This window comes from Canis aureus, chromosome 3 (assembly GCF_053574225.1).
Source record: "Canis aureus isolate CA01 chromosome 3, VMU_Caureus_v.1.0, whole genome shotgun sequence".
Lineage (NCBI taxonomy): Eukaryota > Metazoa > Chordata > Mammalia > Carnivora > Canidae > Canis > Canis aureus.
Window position 1 is genome coordinate 52,202,704 of NC_135613.1, and position 26,863 is coordinate 52,229,566.

At 43.1% G+C, this 26,863-nt stretch overlaps 1 protein-coding gene across 6 annotated transcripts in view; it reads right to left on the reverse strand.

Annotated features, from left to right (window-relative positions):
* ARHGAP44 (Rho GTPase activating protein 44) overlaps positions 1-26,863 on the reverse strand; it is a 168,627-nt gene that overhangs the window by 41,009 nt on the left and 100,755 nt on the right. For 5 of the 6 annotated variants that reach the window (XM_077892591.1, XM_077892590.1, XM_077892594.1 and 2 more), the window contains exons 4-8: positions 24,619-24,695; positions 17,305-17,416; positions 15,174-15,250; positions 7,557-7,674; positions 372-440 (exon numbers count right to left, since the gene is read on the reverse strand). In XM_077892591.1, coding sequence (XP_077748717.1) covers positions 372-440; positions 7,557-7,674; positions 15,174-15,250; positions 17,305-17,416; positions 24,619-24,695 — 453 coding nt within the window. Of the gene's footprint in view, positions 1-371; positions 441-7,556; positions 7,675-15,173; positions 15,251-17,304; positions 17,417-24,581; positions 24,696-26,863 lie in introns of those variants that run through there. The other variant, XM_077892595.1, reaches the window with a different exon arrangement.

The window sequence follows — 26,863 nt, forward strand, 5'->3', positions numbered from 1 at the left end:
AACAGTGTCCCTGACCTATTCTCCCTAAATGCCCTTCCCCTAGTGGTGACAGCCCAAAGTGCCTGCAGACATGGCTGAAGATCCACTGGAAGAGAGGATAAAATCACCTCTGGTTGAGAACCACTGCCACAGACCACAGAGTGGCAATAATCCTCATGGATAGGTTGAGTTTTATTATTACGTTTGTAGAGAAATCCATACAAGGAGAAGTAGAAGACCAGATTTATTCAGACACAAAACAGTTAAAAACTGTACTCTATCCCATGGCTTGCTCCACCAAGGGCCATTCGGTTCCATGCCACATTCTTTCCCATCCACACCCTGGCTCTTGTGAACAGACAGTAAGTGCTCTTACCTTCCCGGACCCTTACCGTTTGAAAGTAGTTTGCATAGTCAATTTCTTTGGCCACAAAACTGTACATGTCTGCCGATAGCTGGTCCTGTGGAAGGTAAAATGCACAACCAAGGTAAAACACAGAACAATCGAGCCGCTAACACATGAGTCTAGACATCACAGAAGCAAGAGGCTTTGCTGCTGTTTAATCTCATTTTTAATAAGTCCCAACATGTCACAAGACTTTTCTCTTGGACATTCCCATGTTTCCCAACCATGACTCTGGGGAATGAGTAAGTGTGGAGAGAGCACCTATGCCAGCAGTTTCCCCTGGGGATTGTAACACATGAACCACGTCCAGAGTCAGGAAAGCTGGTGTGGGGGAGTGATGTGCAAATTACTTCCCTACGTCTCTGCATCCTATGCTACCACTCCTGAAATGGTCCACCATTTCCTCTCCTTGATGGCTGTACTGCTTTGCTGTCCTTCATCCCCAGTACTGAGTGGCCAATCACAACCATGTGGGAAATAGGTGGAAACACACCAATTTGGGGAAAATCAGATAAGAGATGGGCAGGTTCAAAGGAGGGCTGCTGATTCATAATTTGGGAAAACCAGGATTTAGTCAAGGTCATGGGCAAATTTCCTGGTGTTAACTGTCCTCCACCACCCAGCTCTCTCTGGGATCAGGGAGGCAATGACATAACATGGCATCTGAAACTATTCCTCCGAAAATAGTTTGGTTTCATGTCCATAGCGAGGTCCAATAAAAGTACATCCTGAGAAGGATGTAGACTCTGTCACTAACCATGTTTCTTGGCATGCCATGTCTTGGACCTTGTTGGCACAAGTCAGGTGATCCCTAAATGTCCTCCCTGTTTGGTAGCCTAGGGCAGGAGATCTTTATAAGGGATGCTTCGTTGAGAAGAATCTGTGATGTAAGAGTTGAGGAAGATGTGAGAACAGCACAAGAAAGCTGATCCAGATGTTGAATGAATTCAAGCAAGCAACTACACACTTCAGGAGGAGCCTGATTCATGGAACCCTCAAACATTCTGCACCAACCCCATAACCCTCAGCCCCTCCAGCTGCCAGTGTGAAGCTATTCTCAGAGCACTGCGATGTGAGCAGCAATCTGTTTACTTTTCTAGTATCCTTGACAGGTAAAGAGTGGGAAAGAGTTCTTGCACCCAAGGTATGGAGTTAAAAGGGAAATCTGTTCTCTGGAGAGCTTTAAGCACAGGTTAATCAATGCTACACTTGGTCCAGTTTCAAAGAGAGAAGAAAGAGGGGGGAAAATGAATTAACATTCGTTGGGAACAGTCTAGGTGCCAGGCACAATGTTACATGGAGTTCTCATCTAACTCTCTTAGCTTAAGTGCTGAATTCCCAATTAGCTACCAAGAGTTCGAGGATCTTATCAGGTCTGGCCTCCACCATCTTAAATGTGTTTCGCTGTTGTAAGAGATGAAGAAACACAGGCTCAGAAATGGTACCTTTCCCTAGGCATAAAATGTGTTCTAAGCCTCAGCTCATCCTCACTAGAGCATCCCTGCAGTGAAAGCCTTTGTTGGGCTGCTAAATCTAGCAAAGGTTCTAGAGGAATCAACTTCGTCTGTCATCCCCACAGCCACTTCGGCCAGGAGATATCCATCACTAGCCATTGTGAGGGAGGTATGTCAAGTCAGGGAAAACACAAAGGGTCAGTATGGCTTGGTAGACGGAGAAAAGGGAGGGACTCCCCCCACCTCGAAAGACTAAATGTCACGCTAAATACACTGTCAATGACTCAGCATTTGAGCTTTGCCAAAAGATGATCTTAGAAAAGTCAGACAGATTGTCTTGTCTGTGAGTGCCCTCAGGAACACCAAAGGGTTTTTCAAAGGTATAATTAGATTACTGTCTTACTGAGTTAACAATATGGATCCCAAATAAGCTGCACTGCAAGTCAGAAATAAAAGTGGACACTAAATCCAATTTCCATGTCTCTAAATCATTAGTGAATTTTCTTTATAAAGAAAAAAAAATGACATCAAGAATCACCAGAATTTAATGTGTTTCAAAAATCATCTGTTTTGTGATTTTGCAACTAACCTACACTCAGAAAAAGAGAGTAAATAATCAAGTTCACCTGCAACCCCATCACCAGAGATAAGCTGGAAACACCAGGATGTCTGTTCATTTTGTATCTATTTTAATCAGTCATATGTTTCATATGATTGCTTGGTTTACAAAAATCGAACCAGACTGTTTTGCAGCTCATTACCCCCCCAGATAAACACTCTTTCTAGTGGTCACATGATATTTAATATGTGGCTGGATCATGTGTCTATTGCTGGATATTGGGTTTCTAATTTTTCAGTATAACAACACTTGAAAAGCATTTGTTCACACAGGTGTGCATCCATCTCTTGATTATTTCCTTAGGACATATTCTGTAGTTTAAAATGAATTTTGGTTATGTATTTCCTTACAGTTAAATTTAAAAGTATTAGCAAGATAATAATGACTTGGGAAATTAGGGCTTCTGGTTAAAAAAGAAAAAAACATGACACCTGGGCATATCATATTCAAACTTCAGAAAATAAAAAATAAGGAATATTGAAAGAAGTCAGAGGTTAAAAACATTTACCAAGAGAAAAACAAAGATGAGAATTACATCTGACCTCACCTCAGAAACCATGTGAGCCAGAAGAGGGTGGAGTAAAATATTTAAAGTGTTGAGAAGAACAACAAAACAAGAACAAAACCCGCCAACCTAGAATTCTGTACCCTACAAAATTACCTTCTAAAGGGACTTGAAGAAACTTACAGAATTTGTTGTCCATAGAGCTGTCTGATGAGAAATGCTAAAAGAAAGTTCTTTAAGGTAGAATGCAAAAGATATAGGTCAGAAACTCTGACCCACACAAAGAGAGGCAGAGCATCAGAGAATGGGTAGTGAAACTAGGATAAAACTTTTTTCTTTTTTGTCTTTTAAAGATTTTATTTATTTACTCATGAGAGACACAGAGACAGAGGCAGAGCCACAGGCAGAGACAGAAACAGGCTCCCTGTGGGGAGCCCAATGTAGGACTTGATCCCAGGACCCCAGGATCATGACCTGAGCCAAAGGCAGATGCTCAACCACTGAGCCACCCAAGTGTCCCTAAAACTTTTATTTTTCTTATTCTTAATTGAAAAGATAAGTTTATTGAGAATGATAGCAATAATGTATTCACATATATGTCAATGTATCCATGTATTCAGATACACACACATGAATATATTGATACATTCATATAAACACACCTGTCCTTATGTCTGCTTATGTACAAGCCAGTGGAGGGAACCAGGGATATTTTGTTACTAAAAGATACTTGCACTATATATGAAATGGTATCTAGCTATTCCAAAGTCCACTTGGCTTAGTTGTAAATGTATACTACAAACTCTAAGGCAACCACTAAAACAAAACAAAACAACAACAACAACAACAAAAAAAAAGTATAAGTGATATGCTGAGAAAGAAAGAAAACCATATGAAATGCTAACATAAAACCTCAAAAGGTAGAAAACCTGAAGGCAGAAACAGTAAAGAATAAGGGCAACAAGTAGAAAACAGGAACAATTATGATAGATATTAATCCAACTACATTCAATAATTGTTTAAACAACAATAAAAATCCACCAATTAAAAGACTGAGATTGTCAGAGTGAATCAAATACCACAGCCTAACTATATGAGAGTGACAAGAAAACCACTTTCAGTGTAAAAATATGTACAGATTAAAAGTAAAAAGATGGAAAAAGAGGGACATTTGGGTGGCTCAGTGGTTGTGTGTCTTTGGTTCAGGTAGTGATCCCAAGGTCCTGGGATCGAGTCCTGCATCGGGCTCCCTACAGGGAGCCTGCTTCTCCCTCTGCCTATGTCTCTGCCTCTCTCTCTGTGTCTCTCATGCATAAATAAAATCTTTAAAAAAGATGGAAAAAGACAGTCTGTTAACACTAATGAAGAGAATGTGGGAGTGGCCTCTATGTCACAGCAACTGGAATACAGAGCAAGAGAAATTATCAGGAATAAAGAGGGACAACATCAATGCTAAAGGGATCATTCTACAAGATGTAATAATCCTTTGTGTGTATGCACCTGACAAGAAAGCATCAGAGTACATGGGGCAAAAGTGACAGAACTGGAAGGACGAATACAGGAATCCATTATCATCGTTGGAGACTTGAACACCATCCATCAGAAATGGACAAATCCAATAGACAGAACAGTGGTTGTGGACATAGCTGAACTCAACGGCGCCATCCATTACTAGACAGAGCTGACAACCACAGACTACGTCATCCAACAGCAGCAGAATACACATTCTTCCCAAGCTCACGAGGAATGTCTACTAAGAGAGATCACATCATGGGCCATAAAACATATTTTAACAAATCTAAAAGAATCGAAATCATATGGTGTTGGCTCTCTGACCACCATACAATTGAGTCAGAAATAAAATCACAGAAATAGAGCTGGAAAACCCCCCAATACTTGGAGATTAAACACCCCAATGCTGAATAACAACCCACTTTAAAAGTGGGCAAAAGATCTGAACAGACATATCACCGAAGTATAAATACAGATGGCAAGTAACCATATGAAAAGATGTTCATCATCTTACAGCATAAGGGAAATACAAATTAGAATAATTTGCACCCCTGCTGGAACGTCCCATAGTCAAAACACAGACCACACCAAATGCTTTAACCTTAGTGGAAGATCCCTGGAACCATTTCCCATGCAAAGGAATACATGCATATAAACAAGTTTTTTAATGGCAGACATCAAAAAAGTGACAAATAGCAGACTCGAAAAAATGATCTGCAACACGACAGACAGAAGAACGTGTAATACCCCAATGCAGAGAACTTATATAAATTGATATTTAAGAAAAACAGAAATGTCAGTCCAGTTACCAAGACAAATAGGCAATTTACCAACCTGGCAATGTCTATGCATATCTGAAGACTAGCCAATAAAGACACAAAGGTATACTCAGCACCACTAATATTCAGGGAAATTAAAATTACAGTAGCATAGAGATAAGATAGCTTTATCCCCTCCCCCCCAAAAAAGCAGACTGGCAAAAGCTGAAAACAGGTACAATATATGTCACAGAGAAAGATGTGGGGAAACGTGCAATTCTGTATATTGCTGGTGGGAATGTGAACTGGTACTTCCTTCTTAGGGAAGTGAACTGTCACTATCTATTAAACTTTAAAATGTAGAGTCTTTGATCTAAAAATATCACTTTGGAGCAGCTATCATATAAAAAAAATTACCAGTGCATAAGAATATAAAGATGTTGACTGTATTATATTACTTCTGGTGATGGCAAAAAACAAAACATACTAGTTTGAGTATCCATCAACAGGAAAAATGTTACACAAGTCGGGTGTATATATGTCCCCACGATGGAATAATATGGACTTTATTAAAAAGATTACATTAGATGTATAGCTACTAACCTGGAGAGATATCCAGGATGGATTGAGAAAAGCAACTGGTAAATTAATATGAACAAGAGAACTAACTATTCTATAAACACACATACAAACAAAACAAGTAACTGGGAAAACACTCGACGAGTGTGTATGTTATGAAAAAAAGAGGTGGGAGTCTACAACTGGCCTCCTCATCTTTTATGGCCAATGGGCATGTAATAGAGTGGCACCATGAACAATAATTCTGAACCAATATTGGTGAGGAGGGGTATCTGGTCATCCTCTCTGGAAACAACCCCAGAGGGGTTGCTGGGCAGGAATGGGGGGCTATTACTGATATTTTTCTTGATATATTTTCATACTTTTTCACTGGTTATGGTGAAATGCATTACTTTTTTAATCTGTGAACATGTTTTTTGGTAAAGATAGCAGATGTAAAAAGCTGCAGAACAGTGTATTAAACTTCCGTTCTGACGCACTTGGAGAGTCATATCCCGTATCCCCTCTAGACCACTGTCTCTCGTCTGTTACAGCATAATTTTCTAAGAAATAGAATTCTTAACTAAAGAACACATGGGTAGACACCACATGGGTAGCATGGATAGACACCACACAGAGTAAAAGTGAAACTGGTGTGATTGTTACACTTGGTGAATGGCACCAGCTAGGTATTTGCCATTGACACCACAGCTCAAATGATAAATCAGCTGTACTCACGATGAATCTTGGATCTGATGAAGTGTTTCGAAGTCTTACTTTGCCTGATTCCCATAGTACCGTAGGCGGAGAGGTCATGAATTCTTTACCAACTTGTCAGTGTTTCTAATTCTGGAGAGCAATTCTATCAGCCCCTGAATGTCACCTGAATGCAAGGCTGAAGCCACTCATGCAGAGATAAGCCAGTGGGCAAGCTGACAAGATCAGAAAAAGCCACAAAGAACAGAGATGTGTGCACGCAAAGTGGCTCTGCTCTTTTAAAACCATATGAGATTAAGACAACAGGTGGGTACCCAGCCGACTTCCAGAAACAGGAATTGGATCTCCTCATTCCTTGGATCTAAACAGCAACAGACATATGGATGCACGTACACACGGGGTATCATGAATGCTATCTTGCTAGTTTTGCTCCATGCAACATCTGTGGCCAAGATGGGAAACATCTGAACAGGTGCAACAAAGGGCATCTGACATTCCTGAGTTCAGAGCCATGGATTTCTTAGAATGAGGCAGTTCTCTCTTGACAAGTGGGAACTCCTCTTTTCCCTATCTCCCTGGTCAGCATTTCAAGTTCACAGCTGAGGACGTCCCCAGAGGCAAGAGATTGGTTAAGGGACTCAGGGAATATTACGAGGTGAACAAAAAGATAAAACCATTTACCATCTACAGAGAGTCAAGGCTGGTCTACTGTCTAAATTCTCGACTGTTCTGACTCCATTCTGTGGGACTCAGATGCCTTACAAAAGCTTCACAGAGACACTGAGGCCATTTCTTCTGTGCCTGCCATGCAGGAACCCTGGTGCTAACCCACTGCTGCACTCCCTACTCATTGAGGCCGCCTCCAAGCCCCAATTCTTAAGGCTCATCCCAGCCTCTGGAGATGCTAGTGGGCAAGCTTGGTGACATTCAGCTCATCCAGAGCTCACGCTTAGGGTTTTAGTCCAACACCAGTGAAGAAAGAAGGACTCTTTCAGTGCCACCCCTCCCCATTTGTCCCGGTAAAGAGAAGCAAAGAGGTGGGGGGTACCCTGCAAATCTCCACTCTGTTGGCAGCCTCTTCCATTTCTTCCCTGAGGGCATCGGCTTTGGCACCCGCAGGTTGTAAGCCACTGGACAAACCTGAAGATTTGGAAGTCTGCTGCCACCTGATGGAAAACAGGAGGAAAAGAAGAGAGGCGTGAGACAGGTAGAGAGCCCCCGGAGCACTGTGGGAACAGGAACGGGGGTTACAAACATTGTCCAGGGGGAAGGAGGGCAGCTGTGGCTGGACGCAGGGGCTCAGCTGTCCCTTGGGATGGAGCAGGCATCCCCCCAGCTTGCCATCAACATTCCCTGACCGTCCCGTGGGCTCTGAGTCTAGAGACGCTCGCCAATCTGGCTGAATCCAACCATGGGTACCAGCTGAGAGGAGCAGAAGAGAATGTAAATTAATCTGAAAACTCCAAAAATAATCTCCACTGGCCAGCACAAAAAGCCTCCTATCAACATTCAGATACTGCATTTATCTTATTTCCTTCAACTTTGCATGGAGAACACCGGTCATTGGAAGATGCTGCTCTGGAAAGTTCCATGGAGAAGTACAAATGCAGGGATCCACAATAGGTTCTGGTTACATGGAGTCTGTAAATTCAACGGCTCATGGGGGCCGTGGAGTAAGAGCACTGAGTCAAATGGGTCATTATCTTAAAAACTAGTCTACCCAGGGTCCCTGGGTGGCTCAGTGGTTGAGCATCTGCCTTTGGCTCAGGTCATGATTCCCCCTAGGATCGAGTCCTACATTGGGCTCCCCACAGGGAGCCTGCTTCTCCCTCTGCCTGTGTCTCTGCCTCTCTCTGTGTCTCTCATGAATAAATAAATAAAATCTTTAAAAAAAAAACTAGTCAATCCTTTATTTCTTACTTGTAACTGGGATATGAGATGCACAAACACTTCATGGCCCTAAGAAAAACAATAGTGTCACCAGGGTGACAAAGGGCAGCTAAAGCTAACACCTGATTCCTGACTGCAGGCTCTGGAAGTCAGGAGGGACACTGAAGGGAAGTGGAAGGGGACCCTGGTGCAGGTGCTGCCCTACCTCAATTGATAAAAGAAGCTGCGAACTGTCATGTGAACCCTCCTGATGAGGGTTTGCTATTAGCAAAAAAAGAACAAAATAAAGGATTCTGTGTTACTTAAAAAATATATATTCACAGTGGCAGAGGGTGGGCACCTGGGTGGTTCAGTCGGGTACACTTCAGACTCTTGATTTCGGCTCAGGTCATGATCTCGGGGTCATGAGACTGAACCCCCCAACCCCCTCGCCCCACCCACAGGATCAAGCTTTGCACTCAGCAGGAGTCTGCTTGAGATTCTCTCTTTCCCTCTGCTTCTACTTATACTCACTTTCTCAAAAAAATAAAATATTTTTAAAAAATGCATTCACAGGAAAATTGCTTAAAAAGGCTTTGGGATGTCATGCTGGCTTGAAGGTCCAGAGATGGACACACAAGTTTTGGGAACTATTCCTCATCCGAGAGAAGAATTCAGGGCAAATTAGCAAGGAACTATTCTATTCAAAGATGCTGGACACTCTAAACTCACAGATATGGATTAGGAAAAATTCCTGGGTAGTTCTTTCTCATAATGGTTTGCCAGTCAAAAATGATATACTTAATAAACCTCGCAGGTTTAGCCATTTGAAACAAAGTATTAAAGTGTTGTGAAGACTTTGTGTGTGTGTGTGTGTGTGTGTGTGTGTGTGTGTCAAATAAAACAGAAGATGCCATGGCTGTAATTTAGATTGCTGATAATGAACATGGTAGATTATGAGATGAAGCTCAGGGGCGCCTAGCTGGCTCAATTCATAGAGCACGGGGCTCTTGATCTCAGGGTCACGAGTTTAGGCCCCACGTTGGGCATGGAACCTACTTAAAAACAAATAACAAATTAAAAAAAACATTTAAAGCTATAACCACCATGTAGCTCATACTACCTGAAGAAAAAACAAGGAACCAACATATATGTGAAAAAAATAAAGTGACCACAGATGCTGATTTTTATGGCTTCGAAGATCTGGGCTTGATTTAAAAAAAACAAAACAAAACAAAACAAAAAAACCCACGAATATACTTAAAATGTGTCTATTAAGACATCTTCCCAAGTTATTCTTTTCTTTCCTATTTCCCTCTATTTCCCCCCACCCCCTGAATTCTACTCCTTAGATAATACCTTGGTAGTTTAAAAACAGGTTTTTCCTCTCCCTTTAAAGGGAACTTTTTTTTGCAATAGAGAAGTAACCTACTTTGAGGTTACAAAATAGTGATGAGATGCAAAATGAGATCATGGAAATCAAACAGTAAAATAGCAAGGAAAATATGGAAAAATGTGTATGGATAGTAATCTGCTGAGAAAAGAGACCTCCTTAATCATGAATTTCAAGGTATGGTGGCCTTGTCAGACATCTATTCTACAAATAAACACAAGGATTTTCCTGTTCCGTCAAGAGAAGAAAGAGGGATTCCTCACCAAGATGTCTGAGCTTTAAAATTTGCAGAACAGAAACTTCTGGGCATGAAGGAGGGCATGGAATGTAAGGAGCACTGGGTACTTTGTGCAACTGATGAATAACTAAACTCTATCTTTGAAATTTGTAAATAGTCTATGTTAATTAATTGAATTCACATAAAACAAAATAGTACAATAAAATAAAACGAAGAAGAAAGTTCAGCTCTGATGTGACATCATCATTTGCAGGGAAAGTTGCCATTGCTACAGGACCTGGGGGACGTGGAGATGGAATACCACCTTTAATAAAGGAGAGAAAAGGGCCAGAAGTAAGGGTATGGAATTTTAGGGATCAGGAAAAGGGTCAAGAGGGCAAATGCAAGAGGAGTTCAGGGCAACAGGAAGTCGAAAAGAAGAATTTTTGGAAGGCAAACAGGAAGGTTCCTTTAGAGGGACATTTATTATTTCATCTGTCCAGTCTCCTTCCCTTTGTCATTGGCATCCTCTGATCTGTGAGGCCTTGCCCTACTCATACTCTGATGTGTGGGCAAAAGGGAGCTGCTCGGTTGGGTTTTTGTTGTTGTTGTCATCGTCATCATTGTTTAAGATTTATTTATTTGACAGAGAGAGACAGAGAGAGCAGAGTAAGGGCCAGAGGGAGGGAATATCTAAGCAGACTCCTGCTGAGTGCAGAGCCTGATGCGGGGGCTTGATCTCATGACCCATGAAAGATCAGGACCTGAGCTGAAAGCAAGAGTCAGACACTTCACCGACTGAGCCACCCAGGCGCCCTGGGAAGCTGACAGTTTTGCATAATCCTCACCTATGAGCAGATCAGGTGAGGGTCCCTGATGCAAACCAAGCCCATGCTCATCCTTCATCACCTTGACCAACGTACAGGCCATGGAAGTGGCATGGAAGCAAAATCAAGGTACACGGACCCTCTCCTCTGTACTTTCAGAATCAGAACATAAGGAATAGGCGTTGTGCTGGGGAGCTATGAGCCCAAGGGACCATGAAGACACTGGATCTAAGATGTCTGTATGCAGAGAGGCAGGAGGTGGAGAACGGCTTGTGACCCAACAAGATTCTGCTGTCCATCCCAGAGGTACTTAAATCTGCCACATTTCCAGAATTCACTCCTAATAAGCTACTTCTTTAATTCCACGAGCTGCCCAGTATCCATCCCCAAGTGCTCCCATTTTATTAAATCAGTTCACCTGCTTCCAAAGAAAGCAGGTGTCTTAATCTGCTCAGGCTGCCATCACAATATACCATAGACTGGGTGGCTTTAAGCAATAGAAATTCGTTTTCTCACAGTTCTGGAGGCTGGAAGCCCCAGATTGAGGTTCTGGCAGGGTTTGGGTCTGGTGGAGGCTCTCTTGCTGCCTCCTCACTTGTCCTCACATGGTCTTTCCTCCAAGCGACTATGCAAAGAGAAAGAAATCACTCTCTTCCTCTTATTCTAAGGCCACCAATCCAATTGGATCAAGGCCCTACCCTTATGACCTGACTTAACCTTGATTACTTCCTAAAGGCCCTACCTCCAAATATAGTCACATTAGGGGTGAGGGCTTCCACCTGTCAATTTGGGGAGGAAGGGCGAAATTTAGTTCACAGCTATTCAGCAGAAACGTGAAGTATCCTGGACCCAGAAGGGTTGATCTTGAGATATATGCTCAGAAAAAAAGAGAGACAGACTTTGGGAAGGAAGGGGGCTCCTTCTGTAACCACTCCCAAACCAAACCTATCACAGAAAAGACATTTGTGCTATAACAGAAAGGAGGGAAACTGAGTGGAGGAAAAATTAGAGAGGAAGACAAACCATAAGAGACTCCTAACTCTGGGAAACAAAGGATTATGGAAGGGGGGAAGGTGAGGGGGTGGGGGTGGGTGATGGGCACTAAGGAGGGCACTTGATGGCATGAGCACTGGGTGTTATACTGTATGTTGGCAAATTGAATTTAAATAAAAAAATTTAAAAATAAAAGACTTTTGTGTATCATTCAGTTCAATTCAATTCAATTCACAATCTTTAATTCAGCATAAAGCTTGAGTTTTCCTTCAGCCTCCTTATCTATTATTTCTCAGCTTTTAAGCTTTGGTCTTGTCTGAGGATATTAAGGCTGGTATAATTGGCTTTTCAAGCAGGCAAGCCAGATTTACTCAAATAGAAGCAAATATTACACCTTGGATTCAGACCTAATTAAATATTGGATTAATGATCTGATTTGACAGCATCCACCCAAGTTGTAGTAGAATTCAAAGATCCAGTCATAATGATCAAAAGCATGTCTCCACCTGGGATACGCCATTTAGTTCTGGAGAGGGTGACTCGTGGAGGGCAAAAAAGGACGAAGGAAACATTTGGTGATCCCACAAAGAACACACACTAACGTGTGCTGACTGACCACAATGGGAAGTGGGGTGGCGGTGCTGGGTAGGGAGAGCTCAACTGTTCCAAAAGAGCAGCTGATGATCCTTGCTATTCAATAGCACAGCAGTTGGTCTTACAGTCTCTGCTGTATCTCGAGATACAGTCCTCATGTTAGCTGGAGGGGGAAGGGTTAGGGGAAAGGCAGGAAATTGGGGTGGGATGGCTTCTGAAAAGACAAAGGTTGTCAAGGGTCTCAGCTGAAGTTTAGGAGCATCAAAATCTGGGCAGAGATTTCCTTGCCAAATCCCAACATACAAGAGATGATAAGCTGAGAACGCAGAAGAATTCATTAAAATCATGGAAGACACGTTTGGAATGATGCTTCTCTATGGTTTGGAATCCATACGCCACTTAGTGTCACCATTAAAAATGCACCACATGACTAGATGGATCATGACTCCTGCCTACTTTCCCTCTCATAAGGAGACTGAACAGGGGCACCTGTGTGGCTCAGTGGTTGAGGTTCTGCCTTCAGCTCAAGTCGTGATCTCGGGGTCCTGGGATTGAGTCCCACATGGGGCTCTCCACAGGGAGCGTGCTTCTCCCTCTGCCTATGTCTCTGCCTCTCTGTGTCTCTCATGAACAAATAAATAAAATCTTTAAAAAAAAAAGGGGGGGGGAGGAGACTGAACAAAAATAGGTACATAGAGGTGGCAACAACAAGCCCTGATGCTAGCATCTGGCCTTCTGACCAGAAGCTCTGTTGCTGGAAATTCAGGTTTCCCTTACAGAGGCAGAGCGATCTCAGAGATAAGAACCAGGTCCCCATGGTGAAGGAAATCACTCTACAAACCCAAGAGCAAGGTGACCACCACCATCCTAACAGTGGGACAATCAGCAGGTCTTTACTCTTCATGTGACTCCGCAGATGTGGGCCTTGAATGCTGACATCATGGAAGGCAACCAGACGTGGTCCGAGGGTGCCACAGTCAGCGATACCAAATCCCCACGCCCCATGAAACCTGCTCTGTCTTCCTCCACAGGTGCTAAGGAGAGAGCTTCAGTCCTGAGTCAGAACTCTGACACGTTCCCTCCTCCTCTTCCTCCTTCACAGAAGGAGATGAGCTTCGGGATCACAGCCCTCCTTCCATAGGCAACAGGATGTAAAATCCATCCTGTTCACTTTGATGTGTACCTGGCATTTACAGCAAAGGGTAGTGCTTTTCACCTTAGAATAGGGCTCTAAGATTCTTTAAATGGATTCATTTTGAGGAAGCGAATCAACTTTTTGTAAGAGGTGTGGGTTCAGATGTCCAAAAGTACTAGGGCAGATCGAAGTTCCACAAAATTAACTAAAGAAATCTTTGTTTTTCTGTTGACCTAACCTGTTCTATTCCCGGTCTTGGGGGAAGTGCCCTATACTTCATATCAGTCCAGATGCAGAATTCCAGTTAGTTAAGGCCCAACTAGTTAAGGCAGCAGCTTCTTTTTGTAAAGCGCTTGGGAAGTACTGTGACGAATGTGACCTCAACTGACACTCAAGAAAACCTCCTCACGTCCACCCACCAATGGCGCTACTACTTGTGTGCAGGTGACTGAACTGAGACTCTCAGAGGTTGACTTGACAAAGCTCACAGGTCTAGGAAACAGGTGACCTGGATCTCACCACCTTTCCTTCTGACTCCCAGTTCAGGACTCTACCTTATATCTCTCAGCCCCAATACATCCCTATACTCTGACTTTATTACTTATCCTCAGGAAAATTAAAAAGCAGTAAGGAGAGGATTAAGATCGATGTGCAAAGAGCCTGTGGTAAAACCAAAATGTTCCTTCCATATTCTTATTCAGGAACCTGCATTCCTTCACTTTGCACACCCCGCTGCAGAATTTAGAAAGTTATATATGCACCATGAGGACATGTGGCGGTCAGAGTCAATGGCATCTCAGTGCCTCTGGCGACCCCCTTGCTGTAACAGGTACTTTCTGGAGGCTTCACAAAGAGAGCAGCATAGCTAGAATGCTGCTTCCCTCATAAAGGTCTCAGGCTCAGAGAGCGGCTACAGAAAGGGGAGAGATACATCACTGGCTTCAGGTAAAGGTGGGCAGACCCCAGAATCAGAAAATTGCCCCCTTCTTATAGACCCAACACCCCACCCACCATGTCTCTTTGATCTCAGCTCCTACCATGTCCCCTGTTGGTTCCTACCCTAGCCATGCTGCCTTGGTGCTGGACCCTGAATATAGCAGCCTGATCCCACCCCCGCCCCCCCCACACACACACATGCCATGGGCCTTTGCATGTGCTGTTCCTGCTATCATGGAGAGTTCTGCACTTGAACTCTGCATGGCTGCCTCCTCGTCATTTAGGTCTCAGATCATGTGTCATCTCTAAGAAGCCTTCTCTGTTTTAACCTACCTAATATTGTTGCTTCCCTTTCTCCATGAATGTCTTCCAAAACTGCACCATGCTACCTTCTTTACAGGACTTACGGCTGCCTGAAATCGCCACGGGTTCACTTGGCCTAGGGTCTCCCATCTCCCGCACTGGGCTACATGTAGTCCCCTTGAGAACAGGGACCGCCCCCCCTCCCCCACCTCTGGCTCACGACTCTTACCTCCAGTGCCTGGTACTTTGGGGGTATTAAGAGAAACTTAGTGAATAAAAACACACTCAACAAATGCCCCTCCCCACGACCTGCATCCCCCCCCCCCCCCCCCCCCCACCAAATACGATCACTATTCCTTCCAAGAAGGCAAGAGGAAAGCAAAGAAACCTTTCTGTACCTTGTTCGTGAAGAATCCATGTCCAGCACCAACTTGGCTAAATGTTTCCTCTGCTTCTGAATGTTTGGGATTTCCACCTGTGGTTACAGGACAGAGTCAAATCCAGATAAATTCTTAAGGACTACTGACAGCCATCCAACAAGTATGCTGGAGGCTTCCGAGTCCTTATTTCCAGAGGAAACCCTCAAGTCTTTGGCCTGAACTAACCTCTGCTCTTTCTTCGCTGGATGCCTGCCAGGCCTCCCATCAGCCAGACCCTGTTTGGGGCTCTGCACTCCTCTGCTCCCTAATGCCTGGCCTCATTCTTGCTCCCACCTCAGCCAGCAAATACAAGCCCCATCGCAGCTCTGCCCACAACACCAGGGCCACAAGTGGGGAGAAAAGCAGAAAGGACTGACACACAGACCTAATTCAAAACATACAGCAGCGGGATGATGGGGCCTAGTCTCAGGAGACCTGAGACCCAATGGGGAATGCAATCAGGATGTATTTTTATCGAAATAAAGTAAGACTTTTTTTTCCAAAATAAATACCAAATAAACATTTCCATGGCTCTGCTCAGTTATGACAAGTTCTTCCACAGTGGCTGTATGTGGATGCTCTTTTTATATTTTTATTTCTAAAAATGACTTCCCTGAACATCCCAGTGTGGGATTTTTGTGTCCAGGCTCAGCCCAAGCAGGGCAGGAAGTGAGAACTTAAAAGGGAACACTGGCTGTATGCTAAAACCAAAATCATCTCAGGGCACGGCTTTTATATAGAAGGAAAAAGCATGAGGAAGATCTTCTGAGTGGGGGTGAATAATGTTGTAGAGGGTAACAATTTCTGACAAGGAAGAGAAGAAGTGGCTCCTCCAGTCATTGGAGAGCCCAGAAGCAAAGCTTGGAGGGTCACCCAGACATCTGGTTGGTAACCAGCAAGTCTCAGCACCCAAGTCAAACACATCCCTTGGGTTTGCGTCAGGCTTTGCCTGGGGCCCCAGACCACCTTTAGGAAGAGCAAAGGGGCTCTCATGCATGCTCTTGGCTGGGCAATGGCCAGGACGGCATCTGAGAAGTCTAGAGCTGATCGCTGCCAAACCATCATAAATAGAATTTTCTCCTTGAACACCTTTAGGCACCTTGGTTAATTATTTGCCCATACATCTTATCATAGAAATTGCACCAGGGGATGTAGAAGTGCTGGGGGCAGTCTAGGAAGGAATCCAGACATGGTCTAGGGCCATGCTGTCCAATATGATAGCCTCTAGCTCCCTGTGGCTACCCCATTTTAAATTCGAATAAAAAACATTAAATAAAACTTAAAATTGGGTTCCTCAGTCACACTAACCACATTTCTAGAGCTTAACAACCACAGGTAGCTAGTGGCTAGCAAACTGTGCGGATGCTGAGCATCTTCATCACTGCAGGCTGTTCTATGGGACAGCACTGGAGAGGTCTTACATGATCGATTCAAGGCAACTGGCAGGAGGTCCAGGGTTCAAGGTAAATAAAATCCCCAAACCATTTCCATTCTTAACTTGACAAAATTTCACTCGGTTGAAGCTAGCCAGATCGTCACATCGACATCAAGGTGAATTTGTAATAACATAGTTTTATTCGGTATCCTTTAAGAATCAAAAGTGAGGGGGGATTAAGAGTACGCTTGTTGTGTCGTGTTGAGCACTGAGTAATGTATGGGGCTGCTGAATGACTATATTATACACATGAAACATAATGTGTTACACTGGATTCAACATAAAAAATTTTTTTAAATAAAAAATAATACAGTAAAAAATAATAAAATTGAATTAAAATAAAGAGAAAGGATCCATGTACACATAAGCTGCAAGAGGCCCTACAGAGAGGCCCTTCTGAGGAGAGGCTACTGTTCATTTCACGGATGACCAGAAACAGGGGCAGGGCAGGGGTGGTATAGCATGCAGACCCTGGGGGAGAAGGAGGCACAGCAGCTTTGCATCGAACCGCCCCCCTTGCCAAGTGCCAACAGAAAAGAGTGTGGGTGACAGAAGGAGCTGGCAAGCAGTGAGGGGGGCTGCCCATCGGGGGATCCCAACCATGCACATGGGCAGTAATGATTCCTAATGAGAAGCAGTGTCACAGGCCAGGGTTGTCTCATCCCTGCGGCTTACCTCGGCCAGCAAAAACAGGGGTTCAATCACGTCTCTCTCCACCTGCAACTCAAAGTGGATCAGCTCCTGGGCCAGCTTGTCCTCTGTCTCTCCGCAGAGCTTCAGCATCTTCCTGCAACAGGAGGGGAAAAGCCACGCTGAAAACCCCTCAGAGCAAGAGGTCACCGGCATCCACAGCCCCCGGCTGGGGAAGTTTTCAGGAGACAGTGTTCCTAAACTGGCCCATTGCCGTGGCATCCCATTACCCAACTTGTTTCGTTCATTCTGATTTCCGAAATTAAACATTTTTTAAATGATGTGAAGGACCTACCGGGAAGGGAATGTGTAAGGGATTATGAGAGGTGTGGGGAGAACAGACTCCTACTTGCTGAATCTACAAGCCCGTAAGACCCAATGCTTCGATTGCTTCCTGAGTGCTAGAAAATTAGCAATAATAGACACACAAACATCTCTCAACTCATCCCAAAAACTCAATCAGGAGGCTCTCACAGAAAAAAAGATAACTCCTCCTCCTGGGCCATGGCAACTTACCTTGTATAGAATGAACAATTATCCAGTGGAAAACTGGAGTGGAAAAACCATTACGAAAGTGTATTTGTAATAAGCAAATAACAGAAGACCTGAATGTGTAGAAAGCTCTGCCATATTCTGAGACGAGAGGATGCATCATTTCAAAGACGTTAAACCCCCAAGTGGGTACATGGGTATACAAGCAGCCCTCCTTTTGCATGGTACCAGGCTAACCGAAACTCATGTAAAAGGTTTTTACAAATCAATAAAAAGTAACTGTCACTGTAATTCCAAAGCCTTTCCTATTCTTGTGTGTACACTTTTACAATCTATATAAGTGTTCACATCCAACAGGTAATACCGATACTCAACGTTCACATCAGTGGATTTTCACTGAATCTATCCTACTGCTGGCTTTTTCCATGCATCATTATCTTTGGGGCTTATGCATCTCAATACACACAAGGTTAAACCATTTTGGTGTAGGGAAGTCCATTCCACCATTTATTAAGCCTTCTTCTCATCACCAAGGCCCTTACGTCCAGGGCCGTGGTCCATGTGTGTACGGTCTGTCTGCATGTGAGAATTTTTCTGTGCAAAGGAGATGAGATATGCATCCCCTGAACCTTACTACATACTTGTTCTCCAAAGCAAAACCCAGCTTTGCTCTCAGCAGCACAGACTAGAGTTTCTAATGCTCCATGCTCTTGCCAACCTCACTACTGGTAAGGTATTTAATTTCTGCCACACTGGCGGATGCAAAATATTACCTCATCCTGGATTTAATTTGCATGTCTTGGCTACTGGTGAGACTGAATGTCTTTTCGTGTTTCAGGCCATTTCACGATCCCTCCTCCATGATGTGCTTGGTCACATTTTTTTGACTCTTTTTGAACCAGGATCTCTCTATTTGAATTTACTTGTTGGGAGTTCTTTACATGTACTTAAAAATATGTGTGTACATGGAGACGGGATTCAAATTCTTTTTCCAATTTTCTACAAATGTCAACTTCCAGGTTGTGGGCTTATCTTTGTTCTTTTGAAATGGTGTCTTTTATCTGATTCATCTATTACTTACCTCCATGCTCCTGATGCTACTTGTTAATCTCTGCCTTTTTTTTTTTAATTTTTAGCATTAGCTATTGACTACCAACTAAGGAAATAAGAATTTACCTATCTTTACACCTGCCCTCCCTGCATTTATTTATATCTTTAGTATTTGCACTACATTTTGACCCCATGTGCTATTCAGAGTTAGGCTGGTCAGATATTGTGATCACCTATCTTTCCCACACATTTGTCCTCTCTGGTTAATAACTGCCTTGCTTTGGTTAGCTTGTTTAATTATCTATAGACCTGACTGCACCCCAAATCCTCTGCCACTATTTTGTATTAAGGATACTGAACCACATTTGCTGTGAATGAATTCCATCCTGAATTCTTCTCTCCTGGATGCGTGTCGATCTGAACGACTTTTCCTTTGATCCCTTGGCACAGTCATCTTCCTGTACACTTCCTTCCCCATTTCCTGGGATTTTCTCTTCCTCTGTCCTATACTGGGTAGATCTTATTTCCTATATCCTGTGTCTACCTCTTTCTTGGTCACTCCACTGTGAAGCACATCTTGCTTTAGCTGCCTGCATGATGCCAATTTTTGACACTCTGCATGTCATGACATTCCCCTCTACCCACACATTGATTGATAGCTAAGCAGGATATTTAATTCTACACTGATCACATTAGCCAGAGAAGGTGGGTCTTACTTTCCTATGGGGCGCAAGAGTGGAGGGGAGAGATGAAGAGTCTCAGCATCCAGTAGGCATTAGTCACGTTAATGCATGATACCCTTACACAGTGTCCAGAGTCTGGGGACGCTTTGCTTTATGCTCTCCAGAGAAAAAAAGCTCCAGACTTTTATGCTGGGTTGGGGTTGAGGGCATGAGGGTCTCCCAGAACTGGGAATAAGAGCTGGGTTTGAGGGGTGCCTGGGTGATGCAGTGGCTTAAATGTCTGCCTTCAGCTCACATCACAATCTCAGGGTCCTGAGATCAAGCCCCACATTGGGATCCCTGATCAGTGGAGAGCCTGCTTCTCTCTCTCCCTCTCCCTTTTTCTCTGTCAAATAAATAAATAAATAAATAAATAAATAAATAAATAAATAAATAAATAAATAAATAAATAAAATCTTTAAAACAAAACAGAGCTGGATTTGAGCTATCCAAGTGGTTCTGGACTAGCTTGTGACACACATTCATAACTTCGATCACCTCACAGTCCCCAAAGACCCACTCGCTCTTCTAGAGATCCCTGATGCCACCAACCTTGGCCTGCAAGCATTTCCAGGATGTAAATGATGTTGGCTGTCTGCATATCCTACTTCTGGCTCCAGAGTCCCACTTTCTGAGACCAGCTATGTCAGTTACCTATCATAAGCTTCACAGCTCACAAAATTCTGCTTTCTCTCCTGTTTTCATGCCTTTCTGGGTTTACGTCTTTCAAGGGAAAAACATTCCCTTTATCATAGTGGATTTTGGAAGGGAACAAAATTATTTTTTTTAAGATTTTTATTTATTTGAGATAGAAACAGAGAAAGAGTACAAGCAGGAGGAGAGGAAGAGGGAGAAGCAGACTCCCCATGAGCAGGGAGCCCGTTGTGGGGCTTGATTCCATGATTCGGAGATTGTGATCTGAATGAAGGCAGATGCTCAACAGACTGAGCCACCCAGGTGCCCAGAAGGGAACAAAATTAGATGCTTGTGCTCAGTCTGTCATCTTTACCTGGGTGTCCTTCATCCCTTCACCTTTAGCCTTCCTGTGTGTCACTATGTTTTAGGTGAGTCCCACAACCAGCGAGCATGTTTCTCTGCCCGTGATTATATTATGAGCAGTCAAGTTTGCTCCATCCTTTACAACTGCAGACATAGAGCAGTAATTGTTCCTACCTTACACCTTCATTTTGTTTTCTCTTTGCTTGCTTTTTGCTCTTTCAGTCCCAAGGGTTTTTTTTTTTTTTCCTATGTTATTTATTTCTCTTTTCATCCTTTTACTAGTTTCGAAGTGCTGCATTCTATCCCTTCTGTGGTTGCTCTTGCTTCTCTTCAACCCACACTTTTACACAAAAACACACCTTTATCTTTCTTTCCAAAAGCAAAGAACCTGAAACACCGATCCCCTTCCCAACACTATTATTTCCCAGTATTTGTTTTGCTTTGCTTTAAAGTCTTTCCAAATTCATGTTTTAATTCAATGCTTATTTATATTTCTTTACATCAATGGGTAGCAGACTATGCCATCCCCAAAGAGCCACTTTGGCATAAGGATTATTTTGAGCTGAAGGCAATCGAGAAGAAGCAGATACAGGAAGCAGATACTCCCCTCACCCTAAACGCAGGACCCAGGCTGTAAAGCTGGTCCTCGTGCCCTCTCTACCAGGAAGGACAGAAGTCAATCACCAGACAACCCTAGAGCCTCCTCCACCAGAGGGCATCACAGGAACCTACCTAATAAACTTGACGAATGAGCCTTCACTTCCATTTGCTCCCCCATATATCTACCTTCCCACAATCTGCCACCCTAGGAACTCGCATTTCTTCTCGTTTGCCTTGTCACTTCCCTCAAAATTATTGCTCTTTTGTACAAAGTGGTACATAAGCCCAAACTCCAAACAGCCTCTGAGTTACTCATCACCAAGTTCCATCTTGTGTATGCACTGCACCTGTTAATAAAATGTGTGTGCTTTCCTCTGTTGATCTGTTTTGTCAATTTAATTTGCAGGGCCCCACTCAAAGAACCTCAGATGGGTAGGGACAAAGAGAATTTTCACACCCAACACCGTGTTCACTTAACTTTTTTATGCTCCCTGGCTACTTGCATTTCATTCCTTCCTTCTGGACATAACCTGTTTCACACACCTTAACTAAAGTTCTTTCAGTGAGAATATGCAAGTAGTAACTTTACCTCTTTGCCTGCAATATCTTTATGTTTCCTTTATTCTTAAATCACGGCTTAGTTCATCGTAGAATCTAGGTTTCATATATTTTCACTCAATACTTAAAGAGATTGCTCCACTACTGCCTGCCATTGATTTTGGTTGATGAATGGTCTGCTCTCAATTGAACTGCTCTTTAAAAAAAATAAAAGAGTAAGATTTACTGGGATGCCTGGATGGTGCAGTGAGTTGAGTGTCTGACTCTTGGTTTGGGCTCAGGTCGTGATCTGGGGGTCATGAGATGGACCTACTGCCCCCCTCTGCTCCCCCCTGAAATAAACCATAAAAAAAATTAAAATAAACCTGAGAGTGGGAGCAAGAGGGACAGAGAGGGAGAGTCCTAAGCAGAGAGCCCAATGTGGGGCTCGATCTCATGACCCCGAGATCACAACCTGACCAGAAGTCATGAGCCAGATGCTCAACTCACTGCACCATCCAGCAGTCCCCCAAATTGCTCTTTTATATGTAATCTTTTCCTCTGCTTGATTTTAAATTTCTCTGTTTTTTTTTTTAAATAATCAATCTGTAGTCCTATTATTGTGTGTCCAGGCATAGATTTCTTTTTGCTCACCTCAATCAGCACTTTTTGTGCTTCTTCAATCTAAACGTTCATTTTTTTTTCAAGTCTCGACTGTAACTTCTCCTTTTCCTCATTCCCTTCTTTAGGAACAACCCCCGGGAATGATTTACATTCTATCATCCATGCTTCTCTGTCTCAGGATGCTACCTCCCTGTCTCTTACATGTCACTCTGCTCATCCTAGGTGGCAACATCATGTCTGTTTGCAAGCTCACAAATTCTTTATGCACAATTTCAATTTATCTGAAGTGTGTGTGTGTGTGCCTGTCTGTCTGTCTTTAATTTCCTATGCTGCATCTTCCATCGCCATGACTTTTTTCCTAACTGAAAGCCTGGATGCCCCCTGCCCCTTCCTCTCCACCCCTCTGGCCACCATTAGTTTGTTCTCTGTATTCACAGATCTGTTTCTGCTTTTTTTGTTCATTTTTTTTTTCAGAATCCACATATAAGTGAAATCATATGGTATTTGTCTTTCTCTGATTTGTTTCACTTAGCATAATACCCTGTGAGTCCATTTACTGTCCCAAGTGGCAAGATCTCATTCTTTTTATGGCTGAGTACTATTCCATTATATATAAAAACTCATATATACACAGACAGACACATGTACCCCTTATCTTCTTTATCCATTCATTTATCAGTAAATGGACACTGAGGCTGTTTCCATAACTTTTGCTATAATAAATAATTTTTCAAGCATATATGCAGGAGTGCATATATGCTTTTGAATTAGTGTTTTCATTTTTTTTGGGGGGGGTGGTAAATACCCAGTAATGCAATTGCTGGATCATATGGTAATTCTATTTTTAACTTTTTGAGGAACCTCTGTACTGTTTTCCACAGAGGCTGCACCTGCTTGCATTCCCACCAATGGTCCACGAGTATCCTTTTTCTCCACATTCTCACCAATTGCTTGTCTTATGGCTTTAAATTATAGTAAGTATGACTTGAATTTTAAAAAGTTCTATTTGGGGCAGCCCTGGTGGCTCAGTGGTTTAGTGCCGCCTTCAGCCTGGGGCGTGATCCTGGGGACTCGAGATCGAGTCCCACATCGGGCTCCCTGCATGGAGCCTGCTTCTGCCTCTGCCTGTGTCTCTGCCCCTCTCTCTCACCGTGTCTGTCATGAATAAATAAATAAAATCTTTAAAAAAAAAAAAGTTCTATTTGGTTTTTCTTTGATTTCATTGTTTATTTTTTTCCCTATCATTTGATTCTTTTGTCAAGGATTATTTTGTTTTTACTCTTAAATTCAGGTCTGTAATTGACATATGACATTGTAGTAGTTTCAAGTGTACAACGTAATAATTCAAATTCATATATATTATGAAGTGAGCACCACGATATATGCCTAGTTAACATATGTCACCATATATAGTTACAACACGAATTTTTTTCCCTTAAAAATATGGAGTGTTGGGGCACCTGGGTGGCTCGGTGGTTGAGCATGCTCGGTGAGGGCGTGATCCCAAGGTCCTGGGATCGAGTCTTGCATCAGGCTCCCTGCAGAGAGCCTGCTTCTCCCTCTGCCTGTGTCTCTGGTTCCCTCTCTGTGTCTCTCATGAACAAATGAATAAAATCTTTAAAAAATATATATATATGGAGTGTTTCACACACTGGCCTGTCACCCACGTTCAGGGGCCAGGCTAATGCCTACTATTCCAATTTTAGCATATGTCCTGCTAAAGCCAGCACCGCTCTTACTTAATTTTTAAATTTCATTTAAGCATAGCTATTTCATACATATTGATATCTATTATTTCCTATTTTCTTTCATATTATGATATCATTTTTAGTTCCTAGGGTACTGCTTCTCCTGCTGATCCTGCCTGCTGATCCTCCCTCACGACGATTCTATTTTTAGTTTGTTTTTATTGTGAGCTAACGCTGGGCCAGGGTTGTTCTGGGAATCCTATAATTTTTGACATCTGACAGGAGAGGTTTCTCATTTGCTTCTGCTGGAGCCCTGGGGATTTCATTTGTCCTTGAACAGTTTATTGTGTTTATTATGCTAATTCCCCCCCCCCCCCCCGCTGGGGGGAGTTGCCTCCCTACACAGCCAGTAGGACTTTGGCACCTGGGGATTTTGATTTTTCTCACCAGCAAACCTTTTCTTCTTCCCACCCAAGCCCCAGCCAGACTTCAAATGTCCTTGGTGCATCCCTGAGAAGTTCTGGCCCCCTTCTCAGGGATGGGGGCTTACCTAGATTTGGCGCAAACCCACGCACGGTGTCACCTACCCAAGAAGTGTGTCATCTCCCAGGATAGCTGACCCCTCCATCAAACACTGAGCCAGTGTTGTCAAAGGCAACTTTTTCTGAAAAGGAAAAAAACAAAACAACATTGTCATGAAAACTATTTCGACAGCCACCTGCTACCCTAAAACAGCAAAAAAATCAAGTATCTGCCTAGATACTGTATTAGCTAAGACATAGACTGACCTTAAAGTATGTTCAAAACCTAAACATTCATAGCATACAAGGACAGATTAGACTCAAGAGAGGTCAAAATTCAGAAAATCCAAAACCAAATTATATGTGCCAATTTGGGAAATAAGGTTTACAGGCTGCATTTTAAAATAAAGTGGAATGGGGCATCTGGGCGGCTCAGTTGATTAAGCATCTGACTCTTAATCTCAGCTCAGGTCTGGATCTCGGGGTGGTAAGTTCAAGCCCCATGCAGGGCATGGAACCTACTTAAAAATAAAATAAAGTGGGACAGTAGCAAGGAAAAAATAAAAAAAGACAAGATTTCAAAATTACGTTAACAAAGAATTGAACAATGCTTTACTTTCCAAAAGTCAATCTTTCGGGAGAAATGCCTTAGCCTTATTTTTATAAACAATCCAGCTTATCATCGAGAGAGAAGAGATAGTGTTCACATACAATAACAATGCAAAGTAAGCATTAAAAAAAAAAGGCATGCTCTAAAGGAAGATATAAAATGGCTGACAAGCACGGGAAAAGACACTTAACCTCATTAGTTATGATTTGGAAATCAAGCCACAGTGAGATACCACCTCACACCCACTAGGATGGCAACAGGAATAATAATAATCAGAAAATAAGTATTGCCGAGTGCACGGACTATTGGTGGGCACGTGGAGAAACCAGGATCTTCATGTGGTGATGGTGGAAATGTTTAAAATAGGGCAGTGCTGTGTGCTACAGTTTGGCAGTATTTCAATAAATTAAACAAAATTACCATATGGCTCAGCAAGTCCACTCAATCCCACTCAAAATAATTGAAAACAGATGGCCAAACAAAAACATGTGCATGCACATGAACGGCAGCCAAAAGGTGCAAAGAGCTCAAGTGTCCATCACAACAGCCAAAACGTGCAAACAGCTCAAGTTTCCATCAACTGACGGAAATGGATCGATAACAAGAGGCATATGCATACAGTGGAATATTATTTGGCCATAAAAAGTAAGGGAGTGCTCACACAAACTACGACATGGATGAACCTTGAAAATACCATGTTAAGTGAAAGAAGCCAGGCACACAGGGCATGTACTATATGATTCTATTTATAGGAAATAACCAAAATAGGCAAATCCACAGTCTACATGTAGCAGGGCCCATTCCCTCCTTACTAAGTACTGACAAGCCTTCTCCCTACTGAGCCTAACTACAATACCATACACAGAGCTTTTCCACTGGACTACACATAGCCCAGAGCCTCCTGTGTTACCACACAAAGATCTTCTGCTACTCTCATGGGGCATATAGTCTACGTGCAGAGAAACAAATAATAAACAAGCAAATTATAATGGGGATCGTTTCAATTGGAAGTGGTATGGACAACAGAAAGCAGGACAATGGGGAGTAGGCTGCAGCAAGGTGTGGGGCCCCAGTGAGAGACTTCTAGAGGGGTAACATTTAGGATGCAACCCAAGTAGGAGAAAGAGTCAGCCATGGCTCAAAAAGATTTGAGAAAGAATAATCCAGGTAGAGGGAACTGCATGTGCAAAGGCCCTGAAGCAGAACTATCGTGGCTGGCCTAAGGTCCTCAAGGAGGTCAACGCAGCTGGAGCACAGTGACTGACAGGGAATGAGTGGAGCCTAAGGCAGAGGCCAGATGGTAGAAGGCCTTGTCTGCCAGAGGCAGGCACTAGGGTCTCATCCTCTGGGCATCTGGTGATCGCTGGAGGGCTTAGGATGAGCACGATCAGATGAAAATAACTCAGTCTGAGAAAGACACGACTAAATGGCCTGTCAACAGGATTAAAGGGGAAATCAAGTTTTTAGGGGCAAGGGGGAAAAAAAAAAAGACAAGATTTCAAGCTCATGTTAATCAAGATTTGAATAATGCTTTAATTTCCAAAAGTCAATCTTCCACTTCAAATTAGGAATCGGCTTTGAATACCTCCCAGAGATCTGCATGCTCTAAGGTATCTCCAGGGAAGACGTGGGAGGGAGGTTGGCCCCCAAGAGTGATTTGGAGGTTCCAGGAAGCTCATGTGGTTCCAGGGAAAGAGAGCC